Consider the following 23,329-nt stretch of genomic DNA (forward strand, 5'->3'; position numbering starts at 1 on the left):
ATCTGAGGTTTTAGGCTTGGGTTAATCTCTACCGAAAACAAATGGTTACAGGATGTACAGCAAATTAGTGTAACATAATGGATTTGGGGAAAAAATTCTAAATTCTTTGGATTTTCCCCAAATCTTGAGTGTTAGGATCAAACCCCAGCTACATGATCTCCATGCACAGTTCAGGGGACAGTCCAATGCTCAAATGTTATGAGAAATCTTGCATAGAAATCTTCGCTTGATATTAAGGACAGTTTTACTGAACTGAAAATGGTTTGAATTACCAAAAGATCAACAGACCAAATAAAGCTTTTTGCATGACTTTTTATTTAAGGTTCATAAACCAAGAAAATATCCAGTGTAAATACATGTTTAAGTTTTAAGTGGGCTACAAGGTCAAACACTTTGTCTTTAAAAATAGTTTAGTAACGTTTTATCGGGTTTCTAAATAAAATGTGGCTTCTTTCACAGCCCTTGAAGCATCAGTGCTGTTGACATCTTACCTATAAAAACAAACATAGTTGCTGTTATTCTTTACAATATGAAGTTCACAGATCTTTGAGCACAGTTCTGTAGAAGGTGGAGAGAATAGTATCAACAGTGGCAAAGCAAAGATCCATCAAAATGACATCTGACATGAATGTCAGTTCTTCTATATCTAACTTTAAATAAAATGATGCTACATAACACTTGGTTTTATTTATTCTTTATGTAGTATTCTATTAGGAATGGTTTTCCCACAAATCCTATGTGATTGTTTTATTTCAATTCTAACTGAGGCAGTTATATATAATGCTCCATAGTGCATGAAAAATGCAGCAGGGAGAGAAGCAGTAATTTGAGATCCATCACTGAAATAATCCTAATATGGAATACCTATAACCAGCAGTATAGCTCAACTCAGATGCCACATACAGTTTTCATGAAAGTTCTGCTTGACCTGACCACTTGTCTAGTGTTACAACAACGTGTTGCAACACAAGGAGTTTATTGTATGGGTCCTAGACTGGGAGTCTCACTGCCCAACCTGGTATTGCTGCCAAAGCAATGCATTCAGTCCTAAAAATTGAAGGTTTGTGGGGCTAGAAGGCACTTCACTTTGCTCCCTGATATTCCCACTCCAGTGGAAGTGGACAGCAGCACCTGTAGCTGTCCTCTGCTGGACAGAAGGTCTCCACAGCACAGGGTCTTTGAGGAAGTGAGCATTCTTGATACTCAAAGAAGGAGACCAACTGACTTGCCCAAGGTCATAGAATCATAGAATATCAGGGTTGGAAGGGACCTCAGGAGGTCACTGAGTCAGTGGCTCACTAGGGATCAGAATCATCAAGATATCCAAAAACAGGCTAGCAAAAACACACAATCATTTGAAGGCATCCATTACTAAGATCAGGCATTCTCTACATTTTTCCATGCAGGGCATCTTGTCATGGTCCTAGTCCCACAAGCCTTTGATTCATGGTAAGAAATTGAAGCTGGTTTTGGCAGCAAGAGTGGGAGTTGGGTTGTTTTATGGGATGGGGGTTGTTGGATGTGGTAGCACGAACTACTGAATTGGCATTGGAGCTGCCTCTTCCTCTCTACACTGCTACCGAAAAGCATCATTAATTTGCTGCTGTGCTACTTGCAATTGGGGACAAGGCAACTGACTCCTAACTATGTTTGGCAGAGTTTTCCTGGAACACATCATGGCACAGGCACGTAGGAGGGAAGGGAAGAGAAAAGACAATTACCTTTTCCATAACTGGTGTTCTTCGAGATATGTTGCTCATGTCCATTCCACAGTAGGTGTGCGTGCTCGCCATGTGCACAGGTTCAGGAAGCTTTTTCCCCTAGCAGTACCCATAGGGGAGTGCCTCTAGTGACCCCTGGAGTGGCACCTCTATGGCGCGGTTTAAGGGGAGCTGCACGCTCCCCCCACCCTCAGTTCCTTCTTGCCAGACAACTCCAACAGAGCAGAAGGAGGGCAGGATGTGGAATGGACATGAGCAACACATCTCGAAGAACACCAGTTATGGAAAAGGCAACTGTCTTTTCTTCTTAGAGTGATTGCTCATGTGCATTCCACAATAGGTGATTCCAAGCTATATCTGTTGGAGGTGGGTAGGAGTTCACAGACTCTCGGGATGGAGTACAGCCCTGCCGAACCCAGCATTCTCCCTGGTTTGGGAGACGATCGCATAATGCTAGGTGAATGTGTGAACTTAAGACCACGTGGCAGCCCTGAAAATGTCCTGAATGGGAACATGGGCTAAAAAGGCAGCCGACAATGCTTGTGCCCTGGTCGACTGTGCCCTCACAATCGGTGGTGGGGGAACTCCCGTCAGGTCGTAACAGGTACGAATACACAAGGTGATCCAATTGGAGAGCCGCTGAGTGGAGATCGGCCGACCTCTCATGCATTCGGCCGAGGCAATGAACAGCTGTGAGGACTTCCTGAACAGCTTAGTCCGCTCCACGTAAAAGGCCAGAGCCATGTGGAGGTGGCACTCCTTGCTGGAGGCATGGGGCTTGGGACAGAGCACCAGCAGGAAGATGTCCTGACCCATGTGGTAGGTGGAGACCACCTTGGGGAGGAACGAAGGATGTAGTTGGAGCTGGACCTTATCCTTATGGAACACCATGTACGGGGGCTCGGAGGTCAGGGCCCTGAGCTCCGAGACCCATCTAGCTGACGTGATCACCACCAGGAAGGCTACCTTCCATGAGAGGTGTGACCAGGAGCACGTAGCTAGCGTCTCAAATGGGGGACCTGTCAACTGGGCCAGCACCAAGTTCAGGTTCCACTGCAGGACTGGGGGCCTAATATACGGGAAGAGACGATCCAATCCCTTAAGTAATCAACCAGTCATAGAATGGGAGAATACTGTGTGCCCCTGCACCAATGGGTGGAAGGCCGATATGGCCACCAAGTGCACCTTGACAGACGAGGGCGCTAGGCCTTGGGCTCTAAGGTGAAGGAGGTAGTCTAAAATGAGTTGGATCAGAGCAGCCACAGACGAAATGCCCCAATCGGCTGCCCACCGGGAAAACTGAGACCACTTCGCCAGGTAAGCCCGGCGTGTGGAGGGCCGTCTGCTTTCCAGGAGGATGCGCTGAAACCCTTCCAAGCACGTCTTTTCCTCTCAGCCTAACCATTGAGCAGGCATGCCGTGAGGTGGGGTGCCGCTAGGTTGGGGTGGAGGAGGCGGCTTTGGTCCCGGGAGAGCAGGTCCAGGCAGGATGGCAACAGCCATGGTGGGGTGACTGCTAGGCTCGTGAGAGTCCCATACCAATGTTGCCTGGGCCATGCCGGGGCGATCAGGAGAACCCAGGCCCTGTCCGTTTTTATCGTCTCCAAGACCTTGCCGATCAGCAGGATCAGGGGGAAGGCATAGAGAAGCAAGCCTGACCAGGATAGGAGGAAGGCATCAGAGATAGCACCCATGCCCAACCGACCCCCCACCCACCCCTGGAGCAGAAACAGGGACACCGGTGGTTCTGCTGAGTAGCGAACAGGTCCACTTGGGGAGTTCCCCACTCTCGGAAAATCCTGTGCACCACCTCTGGGTGTAGTGACCACTCGTGGTGAGAGGAGACGTCTCGGTTCAGGCGATCTGCCCACGAGTTCCAGGCACCTGGTAAGTGGTGGGCTTGTAGGCAAATGTCGTGGGCTATACAAAAGTCCCACAGCCTGAGGGCTTCCTGGCAGAGGAGCGGGCCCTGCCTTGCCTGTTGATGTAAAACATCGAGGCCATGTTGTCCGTGAGAACCCTGACCACTCTGCCCTACAGGTGTGAGCGGAAGGCCATGCATGCCAGCTGGACCACCCTGAGCTCCTTGACGTTTACATGCAGGGCAAAGTGATGCGTGTACCACAGACCTTGCGTCTGAACGTTCCCCACATGGGCTTCCCACAGCAGGTCTGATGCGTTGGACACCAGCTCCACCGATGGGGGCCTGCCCCTGAATGGGACCCTGTGGAGCATGTTCCATGGGGAGGATCACTGGGATGTGATCACCAGTTCGGGCACAGTGAGGACCTTGTCCATCCTGTCTCTGGACTGGGAGAACACCGAGACCAACCAGAGCTGGAGGGGCCTCATCCTGAGCCTGGCATGGTGAACCACAAATGTGCACGCCGACATGTGACCCAGGAGCTGGAGGAACGCTCTGGCTATAGTCACGGGGAACCTTGTGACTATGTCGATGAGCCCTTTCAGGGTCTCAAATCTGTCCGGTGGGAGAGAGGCCCTAGCCAATGTCATGTCCAGGACTGCCCTGATAAATTCTATGTGCTGCACCGGGACTAACATGGACTTGGTGTCGTTTACCAACAGGCCCAGGGTGTTGCACATGAACAGGAGGAGTGCCACGTGATCCCGCACCTGTGACCTGGAGCTGCCCTTGATCAGCCAGTCATTGAGATAGGGGAAGATCTGAACCCCACGACTTCTGAGGTAGGCCGCCACCACAGACATGCACTTTGTGAATACCCTGGAAGCAGTGGCAGGCCAAACGGGAGGACCGTAAATTGGTAGTGTTCCTGCTCCACCATGAAACGGAGGAAATGCCTGTGCCCCTCAAATATATGAATGTGGAAGTATGCGTTCTGCAGATCAAGGGCAGCATACCAGTCCCCGGGATCCAGGGAGGGGATGATGGAAGCCAGAGAGACCATGTGAAACTTGAGCTTTACCATGTACTGGTTCAGGCCTCGCAGGTCCAGGATGGGCCTGAGCCCCCTTTGGCCTTCAGGATAAGGAAATAGCAGGAGTAGTACCCCTTGCGTCTGAACTCAGCTGGCACCACTTCCACTGCTCCTAGGCCAAGGAGCCGCCCCACCTCCTGCTCGAGCAGGGCCTCATGAGCGGGGTCCCCCAGGAGTGATGGGGATGGAGGATGGTTGGGCGGGGTAGAGGTAAACTGGAGGGTGTAGCCCCAGGAGACGGTGTTGAGGACCCAACGGTCCAAGATCAGCCGCAACTACTCTGGGAGAAAAGCACACAACCGGTTAGAGAAGGGAAGTTTTATTGCGGGTGGATCCCTGGTATGAACTGGTAAGTCGCCCCCAGGCGTCCCATCAAAACTGACATTTCCCTGCCTGTTTGCCGTTGGAAGGCCCAGGCTGGGGGGCAGACCAGGACTGCCTCTGTGGGCGTTTCTTATATTCCCATGACATTTTACAAGGGGGCTCATATTTAGAATGGGTGGCCTGGGTGGGAGCCTACTGAGGCTTAAACTTGGTCCTGGCCAGACCCAGGACATAGAGGCCCAGTGTCTTAAGCATACTGCGGGAATCTTTCAGGCCATGCAATTTCACGTCCGTCTGTTCCTCAAACAGGGCCTTGCCGTCGAACAGAAGGTCCTGTAAGGAGTTCTGTGCCTCGCTGGACAGCCCCGACAGCAGGAGCCATGACACCCTCCTCATAGACACCGCGTAGGCCATAGACCTTGCAGCCGTATCCGTGGCATCTGACGCTGTACCCTCCTCCACCAGAGCCTTGAACTCCTTCTTGTCACGCTCCTGGAGGGAGTCCTCGAATTTGGGCAGAGAGAGCCACAAATTGAACTCAGACCACCCCAGGAGGGCCTGATGATTTGCCACCCTTAACTGGAAACTCGAGGATGAATAAACCTTTCTCCCAGATGAGTCTAGACCCTTTGAGTCTTTATTTTTCAGATTAGGGGCTGGTTGGCCCTGCCTCTCCTTGTGGTTGACAGACTCGACCACCAGGGAGTTGGCAGCAGGGTGGATGTATTCATGCCCCTTGGCGGGCACAAAGTACTTGCATTCTGCCCTCTTAGAGATGGGGGGCAAGGAAGCCGGGGTTTGACACAAGGCATTTGAAATTTTTGCCACCCCTTCATGGAGTGGGAGTGCCACCCTGCCCGGTGCAGAGGCCGAGAGGACATTGAAGAGGGAGTCCGAGGGCTCCTCCACCTCCTCGGCTTGAAGATTGAGGCTCGATGCCACCCTTTTCAACAGTTTCTGGTGGGCCTTAGCGTCCTCATCAGGGGAGGATGAGGATGAGGGTGCGGTACTCTGCGTACCCTCCAGGACCGGAGGTCCCACCACTTGGTCGCCTTCTGGGCACGGAACCAGAGATGAACGCCACACCGACTCCTTTCTGGGAGGCTGAGAGAGGGAGGCCGAGGGTCTCGCCGAGGCTCCAGCCACTGAGCGAGCCACCACTGGGGGCTGCACCAGGGGCCACAGGGCCCATTGGTACCATGGTGCCAAGCAAGGAGCCCTGTGCCACTGTACCTGCTGTGGCACTGGCGGAGCAGGCTGTTCAGCCTGACTAGCCTGTCCCATCGACTGATGACTACAAAGGGAGACCGGGCTGGCATACGACCTGCTGCTGTTCCGGGACCGGAAGGAACGGTGCTGATCACGAAACCGTAATACCGGTGTGGAGGAGCGGGAGTACTGCCGGTAGCAGCTGCTCCACAATTGGCTCCAATGGGTGGATCCGTGACGGCGAGGTGCCGGTGATCGATGCCTGGGACTTCGGGAGCGGTGCCGCGGCAGGATACTGAAGCGAGACAAAGAACGGGAATGGTGTTGATGCCCGTAGCGCGACAGGCTACGGTAGCCTCTCGGAGACGAGGACCTCCAGTGCCATCTGTCCCGGTCTCAACGGGGCACACTCCCCTTGCGAGGTCTGCGGTCCCTCGAGGCGGAGCGGTGCCTGGAACCCCTGCCACTTGGAACCCAGCCAGACAACCTGGTGGGGGTTGACAGGGAACGGTGCAGACTGCATACGGGGCAGTCGCTGAGTGGCAAACGGCATCAGAAACATTCCCTAGACCGCGAACGGTACCGAACAGGCGGTGACTGCGGAGATCTAAGCAGTGGCTTGCCTCTGGACCGAGGAGCCAACGGTGGTGGTGCCCCTGGTACCGGCAGAGACACAACATCCCAGGCCACCTGCAGGGCTTCTTGCGTGGAGGGCACCCGGACATCCAGGGAGGTCAGCGCCGAGTGGGCCGGGCTGCTCCACTCAACCTGAGTCATAGGCCTGGAGGCCAACGGATATCAAGAACTGCCCAACGTGGGTCTAGTCTCTCCCCAGTCTTGCTCCAGTGTCTCAGCAGAGAAGACCTCTTCTTAGCCTTTTTGGCATGCCCCGCAGATGGGTAGCGGTGCCGACTGGTGGAAGGTACTGAAGGGTCACCGCGTACCGACACCGCGGTACTCGATGCCAAGTCGGAGCGGCGCACCGGAGTCGGGGTCAACGTCGATTCCATCAGAATGGCTCGAAGCCAAATGTCCCTTTCCTTCTTGGTCCAAGGCTTGAAGGATTTGCAAATCTTGCAGCAATCGCTGAGATGGGTTTCCCCCAGACAGCATAAACAGTTCGTGTGCGGATCACTCACTGGCATTGGCCGCCTGCAAGTATCGCACAACTTAAAGCCCCGGGCATGGGGCATGCCCCAACCTGGGTGCACTAAACTAAACTAACACTAATCTAAACTATTTTAACTACAGGTACTACTAACTATGAATGAACAAGAGTTCAAGAGGAAAGCTGCAGACAAGCTGGAGGAGAGCAGTTCCGATGCACCTTCACTGGCGGCAAGAAGGAACTGAGGGTAGGGGGAGCATGCAGCGCCCCTTATACCGCACCATAGAGGCACCACTCCAGGGGTCGCTAGTGGTGCTCCCATAGGGGTACTGCTAAGGGAAAAACTTCCAGCACTGGTGCACGTGGCGAGCATGCACACCAATTGTGGAATGCACATGAGCAATCATTCAAAAAAGAACTTCTTCTTTGTTTGCTTCCTGTGGGTTCCAATGGCGACTGTGATTTTATAATTTCACCACAACTTTCAAGCCAGACCGGTGCCACCCATCTAGTATATGTACTCCCGCCATATAATACTTTTGATTCAGCCATCAGAAAATTACAGTTAACATCTTTCTGGTTCAGGCCTTTGGTTCTAACCACTAGACCAAACAGTTTCAACTCACTTCACACAGGAAGACATTTAATTATTTTCAGAGATTCTATAACAACTACTTCTATTGCTCCCTCTCCAACCCCCAAAAAAGGACCAACCACAAAACTACATGACTCATAGAAGCCATATGTGAAATGCACATAAATATATTAGCCACATGCAAATATATCAGAGCTATAGTTTGGTTGAGAATCAATGTTAGTGCTGGTTAATCATCTTGGAAATGGTAGCCCATAAATGGAAATTAAAATGTTATACATATGCACATACAAATTTCAAATTAAATACTGCCTTAGCCTTACCTTCCTCTCTCAACACATCTCGGATATGTCAGCTGTCCTCTGCTACACTGTATTCTAAAATCAAACACTGAGGTTGATGGTGCTCCATAATGATTCTCTTTACATAGAAATTCAATGTATTCCCCATGGAAAAAATAAGATTTGTCATCAAAACTCCATCTCAGTATTAAGTTATTTTTGTCCATTACGTCCTTCGATAAAGTGCATGGTTCTTAACACAAAAAAGATACATAGTTAATCTCCTTTATAACTTAATATACAGGTTAATATTAATATATGAGACTGCATTATTTGGCTATAGCTAGTATATTAAAAATAGATCCAAACACCTTCCTCCCTTCTAAACATCAGATGATAGTACTTCTGGATGTTGCATACATATTCCAATTCTTATAGGCTTAGGAAAACAGGATAAAAAAACTGCAGATTTGCCCAGATGTACCAAAGTCCAGAGACTTCAGATCTACCAAAATTGCTCAGATTGAGAACTTAATTTGAATAATGGAAATTAATATTAAAAACCTAAAACAAAAGTTGAATCAACTTTTATTGAGCTTGTCATTTTTATTTTTTTTTAACAAAAGTACATCTTACATACCTATGCAATCTGGTGGGGTAGTCCATTGTCCGTTGGAACAATAGACTTTATTGGACCCTTGCAAAAAATGATGATCAAAACAAGTATATTCAACTGAAGAATCACTCTCATATTCTGTCAGCCGTGGGTCAATAACATCTCCATTCTTAATAATAGGGGGGGAGCCACATTTTTCTTTGGGATCTACATAAAATAAATAGTGTCAAAAACTTTAACAAAGACGTACAGTGTGTCTAAGAGCAAAATCTGGCACCCATTTAAGTTCGTCTACAAGAACTTCTTACTTTGTATGCACTTAAATTCTGGAGCTGGGATTCCCAGCAAATCCTTGGGCTACAAGTGTTTAGAAAGTCTCATCCCCCTTCTGCAGGCACCCTCTCCCCCTTCCCCCAAGGAAAATGTTTTATTCTGCTGTGTTCGTATAATTTTAAAATACATCTTTGCTATGGAAAGGACAATTTGACCTCAAACTTCTATTGCTATTAATAGCAGAGTCTATGCCTTTACTGTTCAAGCAAAGCTATTTCAATGTGTCTGAACTTGGTGAGTTATAATAGGATTGCAAAAACAGCTATTGTTTTACCTTTCATAATGCATGTTGGATATATGATTTTTCCATGGGTACACTGTACTGTTAGCTGAGACTGCCTGCTGGAGGATGACAAATAGTATCCCTGTTTACATACAAAATCTATCGTTTCACCATGCAGGAAAAATAACTCTCCTTCCAGTCTCCATTTCATCTCTATGTTGTTATTGCTCACATCATCCACATTAAGAGTGCATGGTTCTAGAAGACAAACATCTATGTTTATACAAATATTTCGTAACAATTCCCAAATTTAAAAGTTCTTAGCCAAAAAAGGCTTATAACTCAATGATCCTGCAAACTGATTTGAACTTTATATGAAATGCTACAACTTCTTTAGAGCTTTACTCACCATAAATCACAATTACAATAGGTAAAATTAAAGGTAAGTTGGGGAATGTAAACTGCCCCATCACAGGGGACAAACTCCTTTTGACACAAACTTTACGGGAAATCAGGCTAATTCCTGTAATTCCTGGAAATCAAGCTAATCAGTACCAATGATGCATGTGGTACCTCAGGCTGTGTTTACTGATGGTAAATAACTCACTTCTGCTGTTGACAGAGATAAGAACATTAATCCTACTTAGTTACCATAACTGGGAAAATCTTTTTAAGAGGAAAAGAGTCATCTACTGGAACTGACAGCAGTACTACAGATGCTAGATTTTGTCAGCCATTCCAGGACAAGGGTAGCCAACACATGGCAAATTTAACTTTTTTACTTAGATGTCTGACTGAGGAATTGATTTGAGAGGGTAGTATTTTTTAATTGTTTGGAGTGTTTGCTTTTTCTTGGTTTTCTTTTGAATTAAATTGTTGTTACTTTAGGTCAGTTTTATTTTGGTTGTTTTTAAATTGATAGATATGCACATTTTATTACATTAAATAAGTAAATATAATTGTATTGGTCTTCTATTTGTATAGGTGCTGGAACTAGGGATGCGGGGGGTGTTGCAGTACCCCCTGACTTGAAGTGGTTTCCATTATATACAGGGTTTACAGTTTGGTTCAATGGTTCTCAGCACCTCCACTATTCAAATTGTTCCAGCACCCTGTCTGTTTGTGCTTTACTATAAGAGTTTTCTAATAATGACATTTGAAAGAAAAGCTGGTTACTACTAGGGATCTGCTCTACCATTATTACCCTCTCTGTATGTATACTAATTTTTTCCTGCAAATTTAGTTCTCATGAAAGGTGTTGAGAAACAGCACAGGAGAATAAAGTCTCTGATTATCCAGAGAAAAGCTACAGCCTGGGAAATGACCATACAAACTGCCCCACCACTATGCCTCAAAACTGACCACAAGGCAAAAATTCAAGAGGCGAGAGAAGGATTCATTCTTTCAGCCATCAAGTACTTGTCTCAGCAGGTCTACAAAGAAAGATATCATAGTGGTAGCAGTTTGTGTGGTGCAGGCATTATCCACCTGGAATTTAACTGAGACCACCGCATTTCCCATAGAGCTATATGGGTTGTTTTTATTCCATGGTCTTATCAATCATGAATAATATAATAATACAACATCTAGTTTTTCACCAAGACTTACCTAAACAAGTTGGCTGAGCTGTCCACTTTCCTTGTACACAATGAACAGTTTCAGGACCCTCCAATATGTGGTACCGATGGCATCTGTATTTTACTGAGGAACCTGTTGTGTAGTTTGTCAATAATGGTCCAAAACTAGCACCATTTTTAATTGCAGGTGGAGAGGGGCAGGTTTCCCGTGTTTCTAAGAGAAGAACCATAGCTATAATCTGTATCTGTACACAACAATTCTCTCAAATGATAGTAACAGAATCAATGTAACTAGATTTCTGAGAAAGAAATTAAAACTACAGAATAAATGTAAATTGGGGTAACAAACAAAATTGCAACTTCTTCCAACAATTTAGCTGCTATTTCTTTCTTTCTTTTTTTTTAAAGGGTTACAAAAAGGAACAGAAGCACCAACACATGTAAATGCCTTACTGAGTCACCATGCAGTCTCATTGCCATACTTATCCTACCTGTACCATTCCCCCATCCAAATCCTCTTTGTTTTTGACTCTCACTTCTTGGGTCATGCTGAATTTAGATTGTATGTTTGTCTAGGACGGGAGTGTCTTTACTTGTTTTCTGAGGTGCTTAACACATTTCTGGCTGCTTGAAAAAATAAAGAGATGAAAAGATATGAACTCTATCATGAAACGATTAAAGTTCATGATTCTAAGAAACGGTAGGAGGGAAACAGCAGAATAAAGACAAAAAGGCTTTAGCAAACAGAGAATTGGTAGATAAGATGCTGTGGGAAGCAAGTCTAAGTGAAAACAGATCAGGAGAGTTGGCAGTTTTTTAAAAGAAACAATATTAAGGGCACAAGAGCATAGGAAAGGTAGGAAGTATGGTAAGAGACCACCCTGACTTAACCAAGATATTGTCAAGACCTAAAATTCAAGAGTGATATAAGAAGTGGAAACTAGGTCAAACTATGAAAAAACAGTTACTCACTTTCTTGTAACTGTTGCTCATATCCATTCCAGTTAGGTGTGTGTGCACAGCATGCACAGTTGTCAAAGTTTTTCCCCTAACAGCACCCGTCAGGTCGGCTGTGGAGCCCCCTGGAGTGGCGCCTTGATGGCTGTAACAGGGTGCTGGCCTGAGAGGCACTGAACCAGCCCCTGTTAGCTCAGAACCTGCTAGCGCAGCTCCCATCAAGGGGAGCTGGCAGGGTGTGGCTCATTAAAGGAGACTAAGAGTAATCACCTGTGAGCCTGGTGGGAAGAAGGCCTAGAAAGCTGGCAGGAAGGAAGTGAGAGGGGTGGAACAGGAGGAGTAAGGAGTGAGGAATTGCTGCTCCTAGCTAGCAACAGGAACTAGCTGTCCCCCGGGTGACTACCTAACTCCTACTGAATTGTACAGAGTTGTATATAGATGGTGGTGGGAACGAACACAGGGAAATAAAAGGACACTGGGTTTTGCAAAGTAAGAGGTCTCCGGCTGATTTGTACCACGAGCAAGGCGCTCAATATATGACCCTGCCAACCAGGTGCTGCCTCAGTTCCTTCTTGCCGGTTACTGCGACAGAGGGGAAGGCGGGCGGGTCTGGAAAGGATATGAGCAACACATCTCGAAGAACAACAGTTACGAGAAGGTGAGTAACCATTTTTCTTCATCGAGTGCTTGCTCATATCAATTCCAGTTAGGTGACTCCCACGTCCTACCTAGGCGGTGGGGTCAGAGCTATGGTACGACAGACTAGAGCACTGCTCTGCTGAAGGTTTCATCATCACTAGCGTACTGGGTGATGGTGTGGTGAGCGGCAAAAGTGTGTGCTGAGGACAACGTCATTGCCCTGAAGATCTCTTGAATCAGCACCTGGGCCAGGAATGCCGTCGATGAGGCCTGTGCTCTTGTGGAGTGAGCCGTGAGAGCTGGGGCCAGAATGTTGGCTAATTCATAGCAGATGGGGATGCAGGAGATAATCCACGGTGAGATCCTCTGCGACAAGACCAGGAGACCTTTCATACGGTCTGCCACCACCACAAATAGCTGGTTCAACTTTCGGAACAGCCTCGTGCATTCGATATAAAAGGCAAGCACCTGTCAAACGTCCAGAGAGTGGAGCATCTGCTCCTGGCTGCTCGCATGAGGTTTGGGATAAAACACAGGCAGGAAAATGTCCTGGTTGGAGTGAAACTGGGACATGACCTTTGGAAGGAAAGCCGAGTGAGTTCTGAGCTGCACCTTGTCTTTGAAGAAGACTGTGTATGGAGGGTCATAAGTGAGGGCCTTGAGCTCCGAGACCCTCCTTGCCGAAGTAATGGCAATTAGAAAGGAGACCTTCCATGAAAGATACAGGAGTAAGCAATTTGCCAACGGTTCAAAGGGAGGTCCCATCAGTTTCAAAGGAGCCAGGTTGAGGTTCCATGTAGGGATCAGTTGCCGAACGTGTGGGTATAGATGCTCTAGGCCCTTGATGGGGACCTGCAACAGTGAAGTGCAGCCCTGGGAGCACCAGATCGCAAACCTCTTCTACTTTGCCAGATAGGTGGCCCTAGTAGAGGGCGTCCTGCTACCGAGCAGAACTTCCCTGACTGGCTGTGAGCACATGAGCTCCATGGGGTTTAGCCATGAAGCTTCCAGGCCGTGAGGTTGAGAGACTGGAGGTCTGGGTGACGACGGCATCGGTGGTCCTGGGTGATCAGGTCTGGGAACAGCGGCAATGTGACTAGAGCATCCATCGACAGCTCCATGAGTGTGGTGTACCAGTGCTGGCGTGGCCACAGCGGCTCTACTACTATGACCACCGCCTTGTCCCTGCAGATCTTTGTGTATGAGCAGAAATGGGAACAAGTACAGCAGATGGTCTGACCGTGACAGGAGGAAAGCATCCGCGATGGAGCCTTGGCTGTGGTTCTGGAAGAAGCAGAACCACTGGCACTTCCTGTTGCTTTGAGTAGTGAAGAGATGGATGTGAGGAGTTCCCCATCTCTGGAAGACGGTTAGGGAAAACAAGTAGAACTTGCTAAGCAAGCCACCACAGTTCCAACAACCATCACTGGCAGTAAGAAGGAAAAGACAGTTACCTTTTCCATAATTGGTATTCTTCAAGATGTGTTGCTCATGTCTATTCCACAGTAGGTGTGCGTGCTCGCCACGTGCACCGGTGCTGGAAGTTTTCCCCTAGCAGTACCCGTAGGTGGGAAGCGCCCCACAACCCCTGGAGTGGCGCCTGCCTAGCGCAGTATAAGGGGAGCTGCACACTCCCCCCACCCTCAGTTCCTTCTTGCCAGACAACTCCGACAGAAGGGAAGGAGGGAGGGATGTGGAATAGACATGAGCAACACATCTTGAAGAACACCAGTTACGGAAAAGGTAACTGTCTTTTCTTCTTCGAGTGATTGCTCGTGTGTATTCCACAGTAGGTGATTCCAAGCTATATCTGTTGGAGGTGGGTAGGAGTTCACAAGTTCCCAGGATAGAGTAGTTATCAATAGTTCACAATCAACTTGGAAGGGCGTATCAAGTAAGGTCCAGTTCTATTTCTTTCCCACATAAATAATTTGGATAATGACATAGAGAATACACTTTTAAAGTTTGTGGATGATACCAATCTGGAAGGGGTTGCAAGCTCTTTGGAGGGCAGGATTAGAATTCAAAATGAACTTGAAAACTGGAGAAATGATCTGAAATAAATCGAATGAAATTCAATAGGGACAAATGCAAAGTATACACTTAGGAAGGAATAATCAATTGTACAAATACAAAATGATCTGGGGGTTATAGTGGATCACAAACTAATTATGAGTCAACACTGTAATACTGTTTCAAATAAAGCAACATCATTCTGGGGTATATTAGCAGGAGTGTGGTAAGCAGGACACGGGAAACAATTCATCCACTCTACTCAGCACTGATAAGACCTCAATTGGAATACCATGTCCAGTTCTGAGCAGGACACTTCAGCAAAGAGATGAACAAATTGAAGAATGTCCAGAGAAGAGCAACAAAAAGGTTAAAGGTCTAGAAAACATGACCTATGAGGAAAGATTGAAAATATTGGGTTTGTTTAGTCTGGAGAAGAGAAGATTGAGGGGGCACCTGATAACAGTCTTCAAGTACCTAAAAAACATTGTTATAAAGATGAGGGTGATGAACTGTTCTCCTTAACTACTGAGGACAGGCCAAGTAATAATGGTCTTAAATTGCAGCAAGAGATATTTAGGTTAGACATTAGGAAAAAACTTCCTAACTGTAAGGAACTGTAAGCAATGGAACAAATTACCTATGGAGGTTGTGCAATCTCAGTCACTGAAAGTTTAGACAGTACTTAGTACAGGGGACTGGACTAGATGACCTATTGAGGTCCCTTCCAGTCCTACATTTCTATGAGTCTATGATATCATAGAAGCCATTAGCAAAAAAGCAACTCATGAAGCCTCATAGTTTGAATATTTCAAAATATTTAAGCAGCATGGACAAGAAAACAGTTATAAAATATTTAAATACAAGTGCCAGCACCAGTAATTAACTGAAATATAACTGCAAATACAGTATACAATTTATTGTGATTAGTGACAAGTAATAATCACCATTAATCTATCCATCCAGGTTGTTCTATCAACAATCTCCGTAGTATCAGAGCACCTCACAAGGATGAGGAATTAGAACACTGCAAGCAGAATACTTACCAATACATTTAGGAGGTGATGTCCATTTTCCCATTTTACAGGTTATTTCATTTGATCCATTTATCCTGTAGCCATGATCACAACTGTATCTAATAGTGTCTCCTGTGTAATACATCTTGTCCTCAGTTATTGCTGTACCCTTCTCAATAGGAGGTGGCTGATCACATGGTATTTTTTCTTTGGCTTCTAAAACTACAGCAAAAAAATTGGAAACATCTCTCTCAAATTATTCATATTTACAAACTATTTCCTTCCCACCAGACACCACATCCAAATGCCCAAGAAAAAAAAAGATTGGCCTTATAGACTGTCCAGCTGGCTAATAAATCAGGGATCTGGTGGAGCAGTTGGGACTAGTGGGGATCAGACATAAAATTTGGATTCAGATTTAAATCCATCTTCAGATCCTGGCTCTTCCCTCATCCTGTCCCAAAATGATCAATACCTAGTTCTTACATAACACTTCTCATGCATAGGCATCAAAGCACTTTACAAGGGAGGTAAATATCATCACCCCAATTTTAAAGATGGGGAAACTGAGACACAGACATGAAGATTAAGACATTTTTTGAACTGGGGTTTTACTTCAGCTCCAAACATTTGTAAAGCAACTACTAACCAATGCAACTTGGGGGTGAAGTCCATTTTCCATTCTCACACTGGATTTCTTCTGATCCTCTGATTGTAAAATTAAGCTGACATGCCAAATGTACTTTGGCTCCATTATGATATGTTCTTAAATCTGTGAGTATATTGGCATTGGGAGGCTGAGGTGGAGGAGGGCATTTATTTCTTCTATCTAGAAAGAAAACACATATTTGGACATGTGGTGGAGGCTTTAATCAGATCATCTCTATCAGGAAAGCAAACTGGTTTCTTAAGGTTTACACACACATGCACATCCATGCCAGAGAAACAAACGTGGTGAAGAAACAATAGAAGCAGAACCTGGAGAGCTCTGGGTGACACATTTTGTTCCGATTTTTACCTCAAGAGTCTAGTTCACCACAGTCGGACCTGACACGCTTAACCAGCACTATAACAGACATTTTTGGGGAGATGGTGCTATTTTCATAGGTTGACACTCTCACTGTCTGTACAAATCCTGAGTAAAAAAGCCTTTACAGACAGGTTAAGGAAATCCTCCTCTACAATCCAGATATAGGGCATCAGTGCAGCTTGTCCACAACTTCTTGTCCTGCAAGCAGCCATGGCCTGCGGTATCCACCCCAAAATGATTTTTGTTTTTGTTGATCGGGGTAGGAGGGGGAGGGTTGCTAGTGATCATTGTAGTTGATGGACACAGTGGTCACGTTCACTTTTCTGAACTGTTCACCAAACCTCCCCTGCTGAGCTTAGGTCCATGATGAACAAAGGACTACAGAGTCCCACTATGCTTCCCCCTCTACTTTCTAGGGGTTCCCCAGGTATTGTCACTCTACTGTAGCCACAGAAAAGGGACATTAATCAAACCTACAGACTCAGTCAACCACGTAGTTCAATAGAGTTTAAAAGAGATTGGATTTGACCCAGTGATTTTAACAATCCAGTTTACTGATAATTGCAATGCAGTTCTCACCCCAATGCCATTTAAAAATTGGATGCAATTTTCTCTTTCCACTGAAAACTAAAATTTGGAGTCCACAGGTAAAGGTCACAGTCAATTTTAAAAAGTATTGAACTTAATCTTGAAACACATACTGCTTATTCAGACCATGTCCTAGATTTAAAAAAAATCAACATCCCATAGCCACAGGTACTTTAGCCTTCAGCTGCATTAGACTGTTCTGTAAATATCAGTTGTGAATGTGAACCAGTTCAGAAGTTCAATCTGACAGTTTCAGTTAAAGCATTTTATCTATTAGTAATAAGAAAACAAGAATGTTTATGAAAGTAAAGTTAGACAACACTGAGTGTAAGAAATCATTACAAAAATGTATGGTAAAAGGAATGTTACAGATTGGGCTTAAACCAACAAAAATTAGAGCTGTCAAGCAATTAAAAAAATTAATTGCGATTAATTGCAGTTTTAATCCCACTCTTAAACAATGATAGAACACCATTTATTTGAATATTTTTGGAGGTTTTCTATATTTTCAAATATAGGCTTGATGCTGGGGGCTCTGGGCTTCAGCCTCCCTCGAGACACAGGGCTCCGGCCTTCAGCCACCTGCAAAGCTACACCCTGGGGCTGCTGCCGATACCTCCCTCCACGCCCAGAGGTAAGCGATTAACACATTAATTTTCTTTTTACTCAATCGCAGGCATTAATTGTGATTAATTGACAGCCCTAATAAAAATGATGAGATGGAACTGTAAACTGTGACCCAGGACCCGACACCTCAAGTATACACTACTACAGAGCATATCACATAACTGGAAGAAAGCTAATGTTGTGCCAATTTTTTCAAAGGGTAAACGGTGAGACCTGGGTAATTATACAATTGTCAGCCTTACATCGATCCTGGGAAAGAAAATGGAGAGGCTGATACAGTACTTGATTAATCAAGAATTAAAGGAAGGTAATGTAATTAACGCAAATCAACATGGATTTATGGAAAACAGATCCTGTCAAACTAACTAGATTTTTTTTTTTTATGAGATTACAGGTTTGGTCGACAAAGATAATAGTGTTGACGCAATATACATTTAGCCTTCTGTAAGGTGTTTGACTTGGTACCACACATTTTGATTAAAAACTAGGATGATATAAAATTAACATGGCACCCATTAAATGGATTAAAGATTGGCTAACTGATAGGTCTCAAAACATAATTGTAAACAGGGAGTTGTCACTGAGTAAGTGTGTTTCCAGTGGGATGCTACAGTAATCAGTTCTTGGCTCTATAGCATTTAATATTTTTATCAATGACCTGGAAGAAAACAAAATATCACAGATAAAGTTTGAAGCTGACACAAATTGGGGGAGTGGTAGGTAATGAAGAGGACCAGTCACTGATTCAGAGAGATCTGGATCGCTTGGTAAACGACACAAAACAATATGCATTTTAATACAGCTGAATGTAAATGTATACATCTAAGAACAAAGAATGTAGGTCACACTTACAGGATAGAGGACTCTATCCGGGGAAGCAGTGACTCTGAAAAAGGTTTGGGAGTCATAGTGTGATGCTGTGGCCAAAAGAGCTAATGCGATCTTGGGATGCATAAACAGGGGACTCTCAAATAGGAGTAGAGATGTTATTTTACAGCTGTGTATTTGGCACTGGTGCGACTGCTGCTGCAATACTGTGTTCAGTTGCGATGCCCACAATTCAAGAAGGATGTTGATGAATTGGAGAGGGTCCAGAGAAGAGCCATGAGAACGATTAAAAACATGCCTTATAGTGATAGACTCAGAGAGATCAATCTATTTAGATTATCAAAGAGAAGGTTAAGGGGTGACTTGATTACAGTCTATAAGTATCTACATGGTGAAAAAAATTAATAATGGGTTCTATAATCAAGCATAGAAAGGTATAACATGAAGCTAGACAAATTCAAATTGGAAATAAGACGTACATTTTTGACAGTGAGAGTAATTAACCACTGGAACAATTAACCAGTGGTTGCAGTGGATTTTCCGTCACTGACAATTTGTAAATCAAGATTGGATTTTTTCCCCCTAAACAATATGCTCTAGGAGATATTTTGGGCAAGTTCTATAGCCTGTGTTAAACAGGAGGTCAGACTAGATGGTCACAATGGTCCCTTCTGGCCTTGGAATCTATGAAAACCCATAAGCAAAAGTCTATTGGTGTTGTAAAAGAAATTAGCTGACTGAAATGTAAATTTGTGCAAACACTGCTACTGGGTAGCACACCCAATAATGCCATATATATGCTTTCTGCATGCCTGTCAACTCTGGAAGGGGATCACCTCACTGAGGTGGTTGTTGGAAAAATAGAGTATGGTTACATTCAAAATAATAAAAACATCTGCGACATCATAGAATGAACAGGGATCATGCACAGACATGCATCTGCCCCATTCAGAGACAAATCTATAATGGAGAGAAGCATCCACACTATTACATATAACTGAGCATAAAACAATATGCATCCTGATGTGTGCAGATCCCACCATATAGATGCTGGTTGCATAATTTCAGGATGAAAAATGAATCAATAGCAGTAAGTCTCTGGCACAACCCACAGTTTCCCAGAGTCTCCCACAGCAGCACTAATATCTGCCATAAGCCCACGTGTGCAGTGACAAAAAGTTCAAGTTAAAGCTGCCGTAAGCATGTTCAATTTGCCCCGAGTTTATTCTGCTTTTGAAAAGGAACAGAGAGAGAGAGAGAGAGTTGCAGGAACTTAATTTCTTCATGGAAGGCCATGCCCACTTCTGATGTGCATTCAAATCAAGCAACTCGGGTGCACCATGTTCTGACCATTACTTATTTCTTTTCAGTTGTAACTTACACTCCAAAATTAGACCTATTTTTTGCCTTTGTGTTGATGTTTTCTACATTTGATCCCCTTGAATCAACTGAGCTAGCTAAGAAATTAATCAGGGGCCTGAAACTGCTCTCACTGACATCAGTGATAAACTCTATGATTGGCCCCAGCTGCAAATGATTGTATGTTGTGAATGTAAAATGCTAAGGAAAAGATCCTGATCCCACTGGAGTCAATGAGAGTTTTGCCCTTGATTTCAATGGGACAAGGATTTTCCTCTGATAGGTAATATGGCATTTAACCAAAAACATACTTTCAAGTTTCAGAATTACGAGACAGTCATGAGAAGTGTTTACAGTTTCATAAAAAAGTCACATTGCTATTATTATGTATTGGTCAAACCCTGACACATTAAGTTATCACACTTGTACTACAGGTGGTGCCGGTAACAATTCTTATAATAAAGGTTGCCTGACCCTTTCCATTAGAAGATGCTGTTTTCCAATTGCTTATAAAACAGTCAAATTTTAACCATTAAGGGTGAAGTTTCCCATCTTGGGTGTCTGCCTCAAGCTGACTTTTGTGGTGGTGGTGGTGGTGGTGTTGTTATTAAACTATTCAGCTAAATGGTGCAGCAGTTTTCCACAACAAGACTAGGAGGAAAATATGTTGTTTTGACCATTATAAAATTTTATTTTTACAACTCTTTTATTGATAAGCTCCAGAGCCTCCACTTTTTGGAGAAAAGACTTTACATTTGGCTGTGGGAAACACTGAGGTAAGTGATGAAATTTTTCCCATGTCTCTGAAAATGTGTCAGTCTCTGAAAACTGCAGTTAGCACACAGTAAGTAGAAGTTTAGAATTAGGCAGCAAATTTTCTAAAGATTATATCTGCACTGAGCATGCTCCGTCCTCTCACATATCCTACTGCATGTGACATTCCCACACAGTAACTAAGCATGCTCCATCCTCGGCTGCAAGGGCTGAGCAGGACTTTCCTTGAAATTGCTGCTCCCAGCTGCTGCAGGCCACTATGGCTTACAGAAACCAAGAGGAGGAAGAGATTCTTTCTGTTCTTTCAGTGCTCCTTCTGCTGACACCCAGGCAATGTGCAGCCTGATTCAAATGCAGAGGGATAAAGAACTGGGAGGGGGAGCTGAGGGGGAAAGGGAAGGAGGCAGATACAGGGGCTGGAGCTTGGTGGTGGAGGGTGGAATAGTATGTGATCATGTAGTTAAAGACTATTGATGCATATGCATAAGGAGGCTGAATTAAGGTTGCACAGGCAGCCTTAATTCTGACATTTCCTAACTTTTGAGGGCTTCACTTCGAAACTTCAGTGTTATTTTAATGTATATTTTTAAATGTAATAATAAGGGTGGTATAGGAGCAGGAAGAGATACACGGAGAGAGTTACCTTCACATATTGGAGGCTCTGGATACCATCCAAAGTCATAACACTGAATTAAATCAGATCCATTCAAAGAGTAATTTTTCTGACACAAAAACTGAACCACATCTCCTTCCTCATAGCTTTTCTTCCTGGGATAGAAATTCCCATGTTCTATCTCACTTAACAAGAAGCATGTTACTTCTAGAAAAGAAAAACACACACTGGGTAAAACAGATTTAAAACAACTCTATCAGAATAAATCCATTAAATGTTTGGAAGCTTTTCCCACATCAAAGAAACAAAGGCTGCAGGGTTAAAGAATACCAGACTTCGGAAGATTCAGGTTAAGTTATTCTAGATGTAAGCAGAGTCAGAATGAGCTCTACCCTGACATCTGGTGGTGAGCTGTGGAAAAGGACTTCAGGGGCTGATCTCGATTGCATGGGCACACCCACCCTGCCTAGAATGATGGACTGCTTGCCCAAATGGTCTCTTTGTTATTGGGACAGGAGTAATAAAGTGAATCAAGGACAGTAGAACTGTACTTGGCATTTTATGATGGAGGGATTCACCCTCAACCAAGCAGCACTCGCTAGGCAAGGGACATGGGTTCCAAACCCCAGTGAATTGAGAGAGGCTGGGGACAGGTATGTTTGCTTGGTAGTGTGGGCCCCAAACACCACCTTGACTCTCCTCCTCTCTCCATGGTGTAATAATAGAGATAATTTTGACTCAGTTAGGAGTCTTGTTAGGTGCTGCAGAGATGAAATCACGGATTCCTAGGTCTAGGCACTAGCCCTACTTTGGGCTAGTGGTTCTGAGTGTGCCAGCACTGAGGCACCCCCTACTAACAGCTGAAATCACTGAGAGCTGTGTTAAGTAGGGAGGGGCTGAAGACAAGTTGGTGAGCGGCTAGCAGGACGGCTAGTGGAGAGGCGCAGCTGGTGGTGAAGACTGCAGCAGAACCCCACGGAGAGGTGTGTCAATCAGCCATCAACCCGAGCAGTGGAGCATGTAAGATGCCCCCATACTGCCCCCCCCCACTTCCTCCCAGGCTGGGAGGTAAACTCTGCAGATGAACTTCTGAACTCTGGGGGCTGCACTGACCAAGGTCAGAAACTGTGGGTGGGGTGACTGTTGGGTTGCTGGACTTAAGACCCTGAGGGGAAAAGGACACTGCCAAACTTACTTGGGGGTGGGTCTTTTGCTCATGGTTTGTGTTATGAATCCTGTTTGTGGTGTTTCCCCAACATAATGCTGCATTGTTTCCCTCCTTTATTAAAAGGCTTTTGCTACACTCAGACTTTGTGCTTGCTAGAGGGGAAGTATTGCCTCTTAGAGGCGCCCAGGGGGTGGTATGTAATTGTCCCAGGTCACTGGGTGGGGGCTCGAGCCAGTTTTGCCTTGTGTTATTGACACGAAACTCCTAGATACTTGTTGCTGCCAACTCTGATGGGCAGAAGGGTTACACATAAAGACAACAACATACTAGTGCAGTTTGGAGTAAGGGACCATCCATATGTACGACAGACTGCCTTTTCAATAGTGTTTCCTCCTCTGGTGTGGTATCCCTCATCACATTCATACATCACTGTTTCATTCAGTTTGAGGATCCGCTGGGTTGTGGAGTAGTGGCCATGATGTAAGTCTGGTACTAAGCAGCTCTCTTTAATAAAAAAAAAAATTAAAAAAAAAGTACATAAATGTTGGGGCTTATTTCATTTCAAGATACATGACATAGGATTTTTCTCGCTATATCCTCATTAAAATCTCATGTTTTTAGTAGACTGTTCAAATCTGACACAAAGCTTTGCAATTAATTTGTAAATAGCCGGAGCACCAGTTATTCAAGTCCTCTGATATACATTTAACAACAAAGTTTGGAGGGAAATGGATTAATTTGCACCAGATGCACAGCCATGTTTGACTACACTG

At 45.1% G+C, this 23,329-nt stretch overlaps 1 protein-coding gene across 1 annotated transcript in view; it reads right to left on the reverse strand.

Annotated features, from left to right (window-relative positions):
- Window positions 1-353: 353 nt before the first annotated feature.
- Window positions 354-23,329, reverse strand: part of LOC113407286 (coagulation factor XIII B chain-like) — a 36,602-nt gene continuing 13,626 nt past the window's right edge. Inside the window, exons 2-10 of the mRNA XM_029912361.1 lie at window positions 22,884-23,058; window positions 21,419-21,595; window positions 16,219-16,398; window positions 15,600-15,791; window positions 10,976-11,158; window positions 9,419-9,625; window positions 8,836-9,018; window positions 8,238-8,448; window positions 354-491 (exon numbers count right to left, since the gene is read on the reverse strand). Of these exons, the coding sequence (XP_029768221.1) occupies window positions 488-491; window positions 8,238-8,448; window positions 8,836-9,018; window positions 9,419-9,625; window positions 10,976-11,158; window positions 15,600-15,791; window positions 16,219-16,398; window positions 21,419-21,595; window positions 22,884-23,058 (1,512 nt within the window). The 3' untranslated portion in view covers window positions 354-487. The remainder of the gene's footprint in view (window positions 492-8,237; window positions 8,449-8,835; window positions 9,019-9,418; window positions 9,626-10,975; window positions 11,159-15,599; window positions 15,792-16,218; window positions 16,399-21,418; window positions 21,596-22,883; window positions 23,059-23,329) is intronic.

The sequence above is a fragment of the Terrapene carolina genome, unplaced genomic scaffold (assembly GCF_002925995.2).
Source record: "Terrapene carolina triunguis isolate 2854851 unplaced genomic scaffold, T_m_triunguis-2.0 Scaffold210, whole genome shotgun sequence".
NCBI classification, from domain to species: Eukaryota; Metazoa; Chordata; order Testudines; family Emydidae; genus Terrapene; species Terrapene triunguis.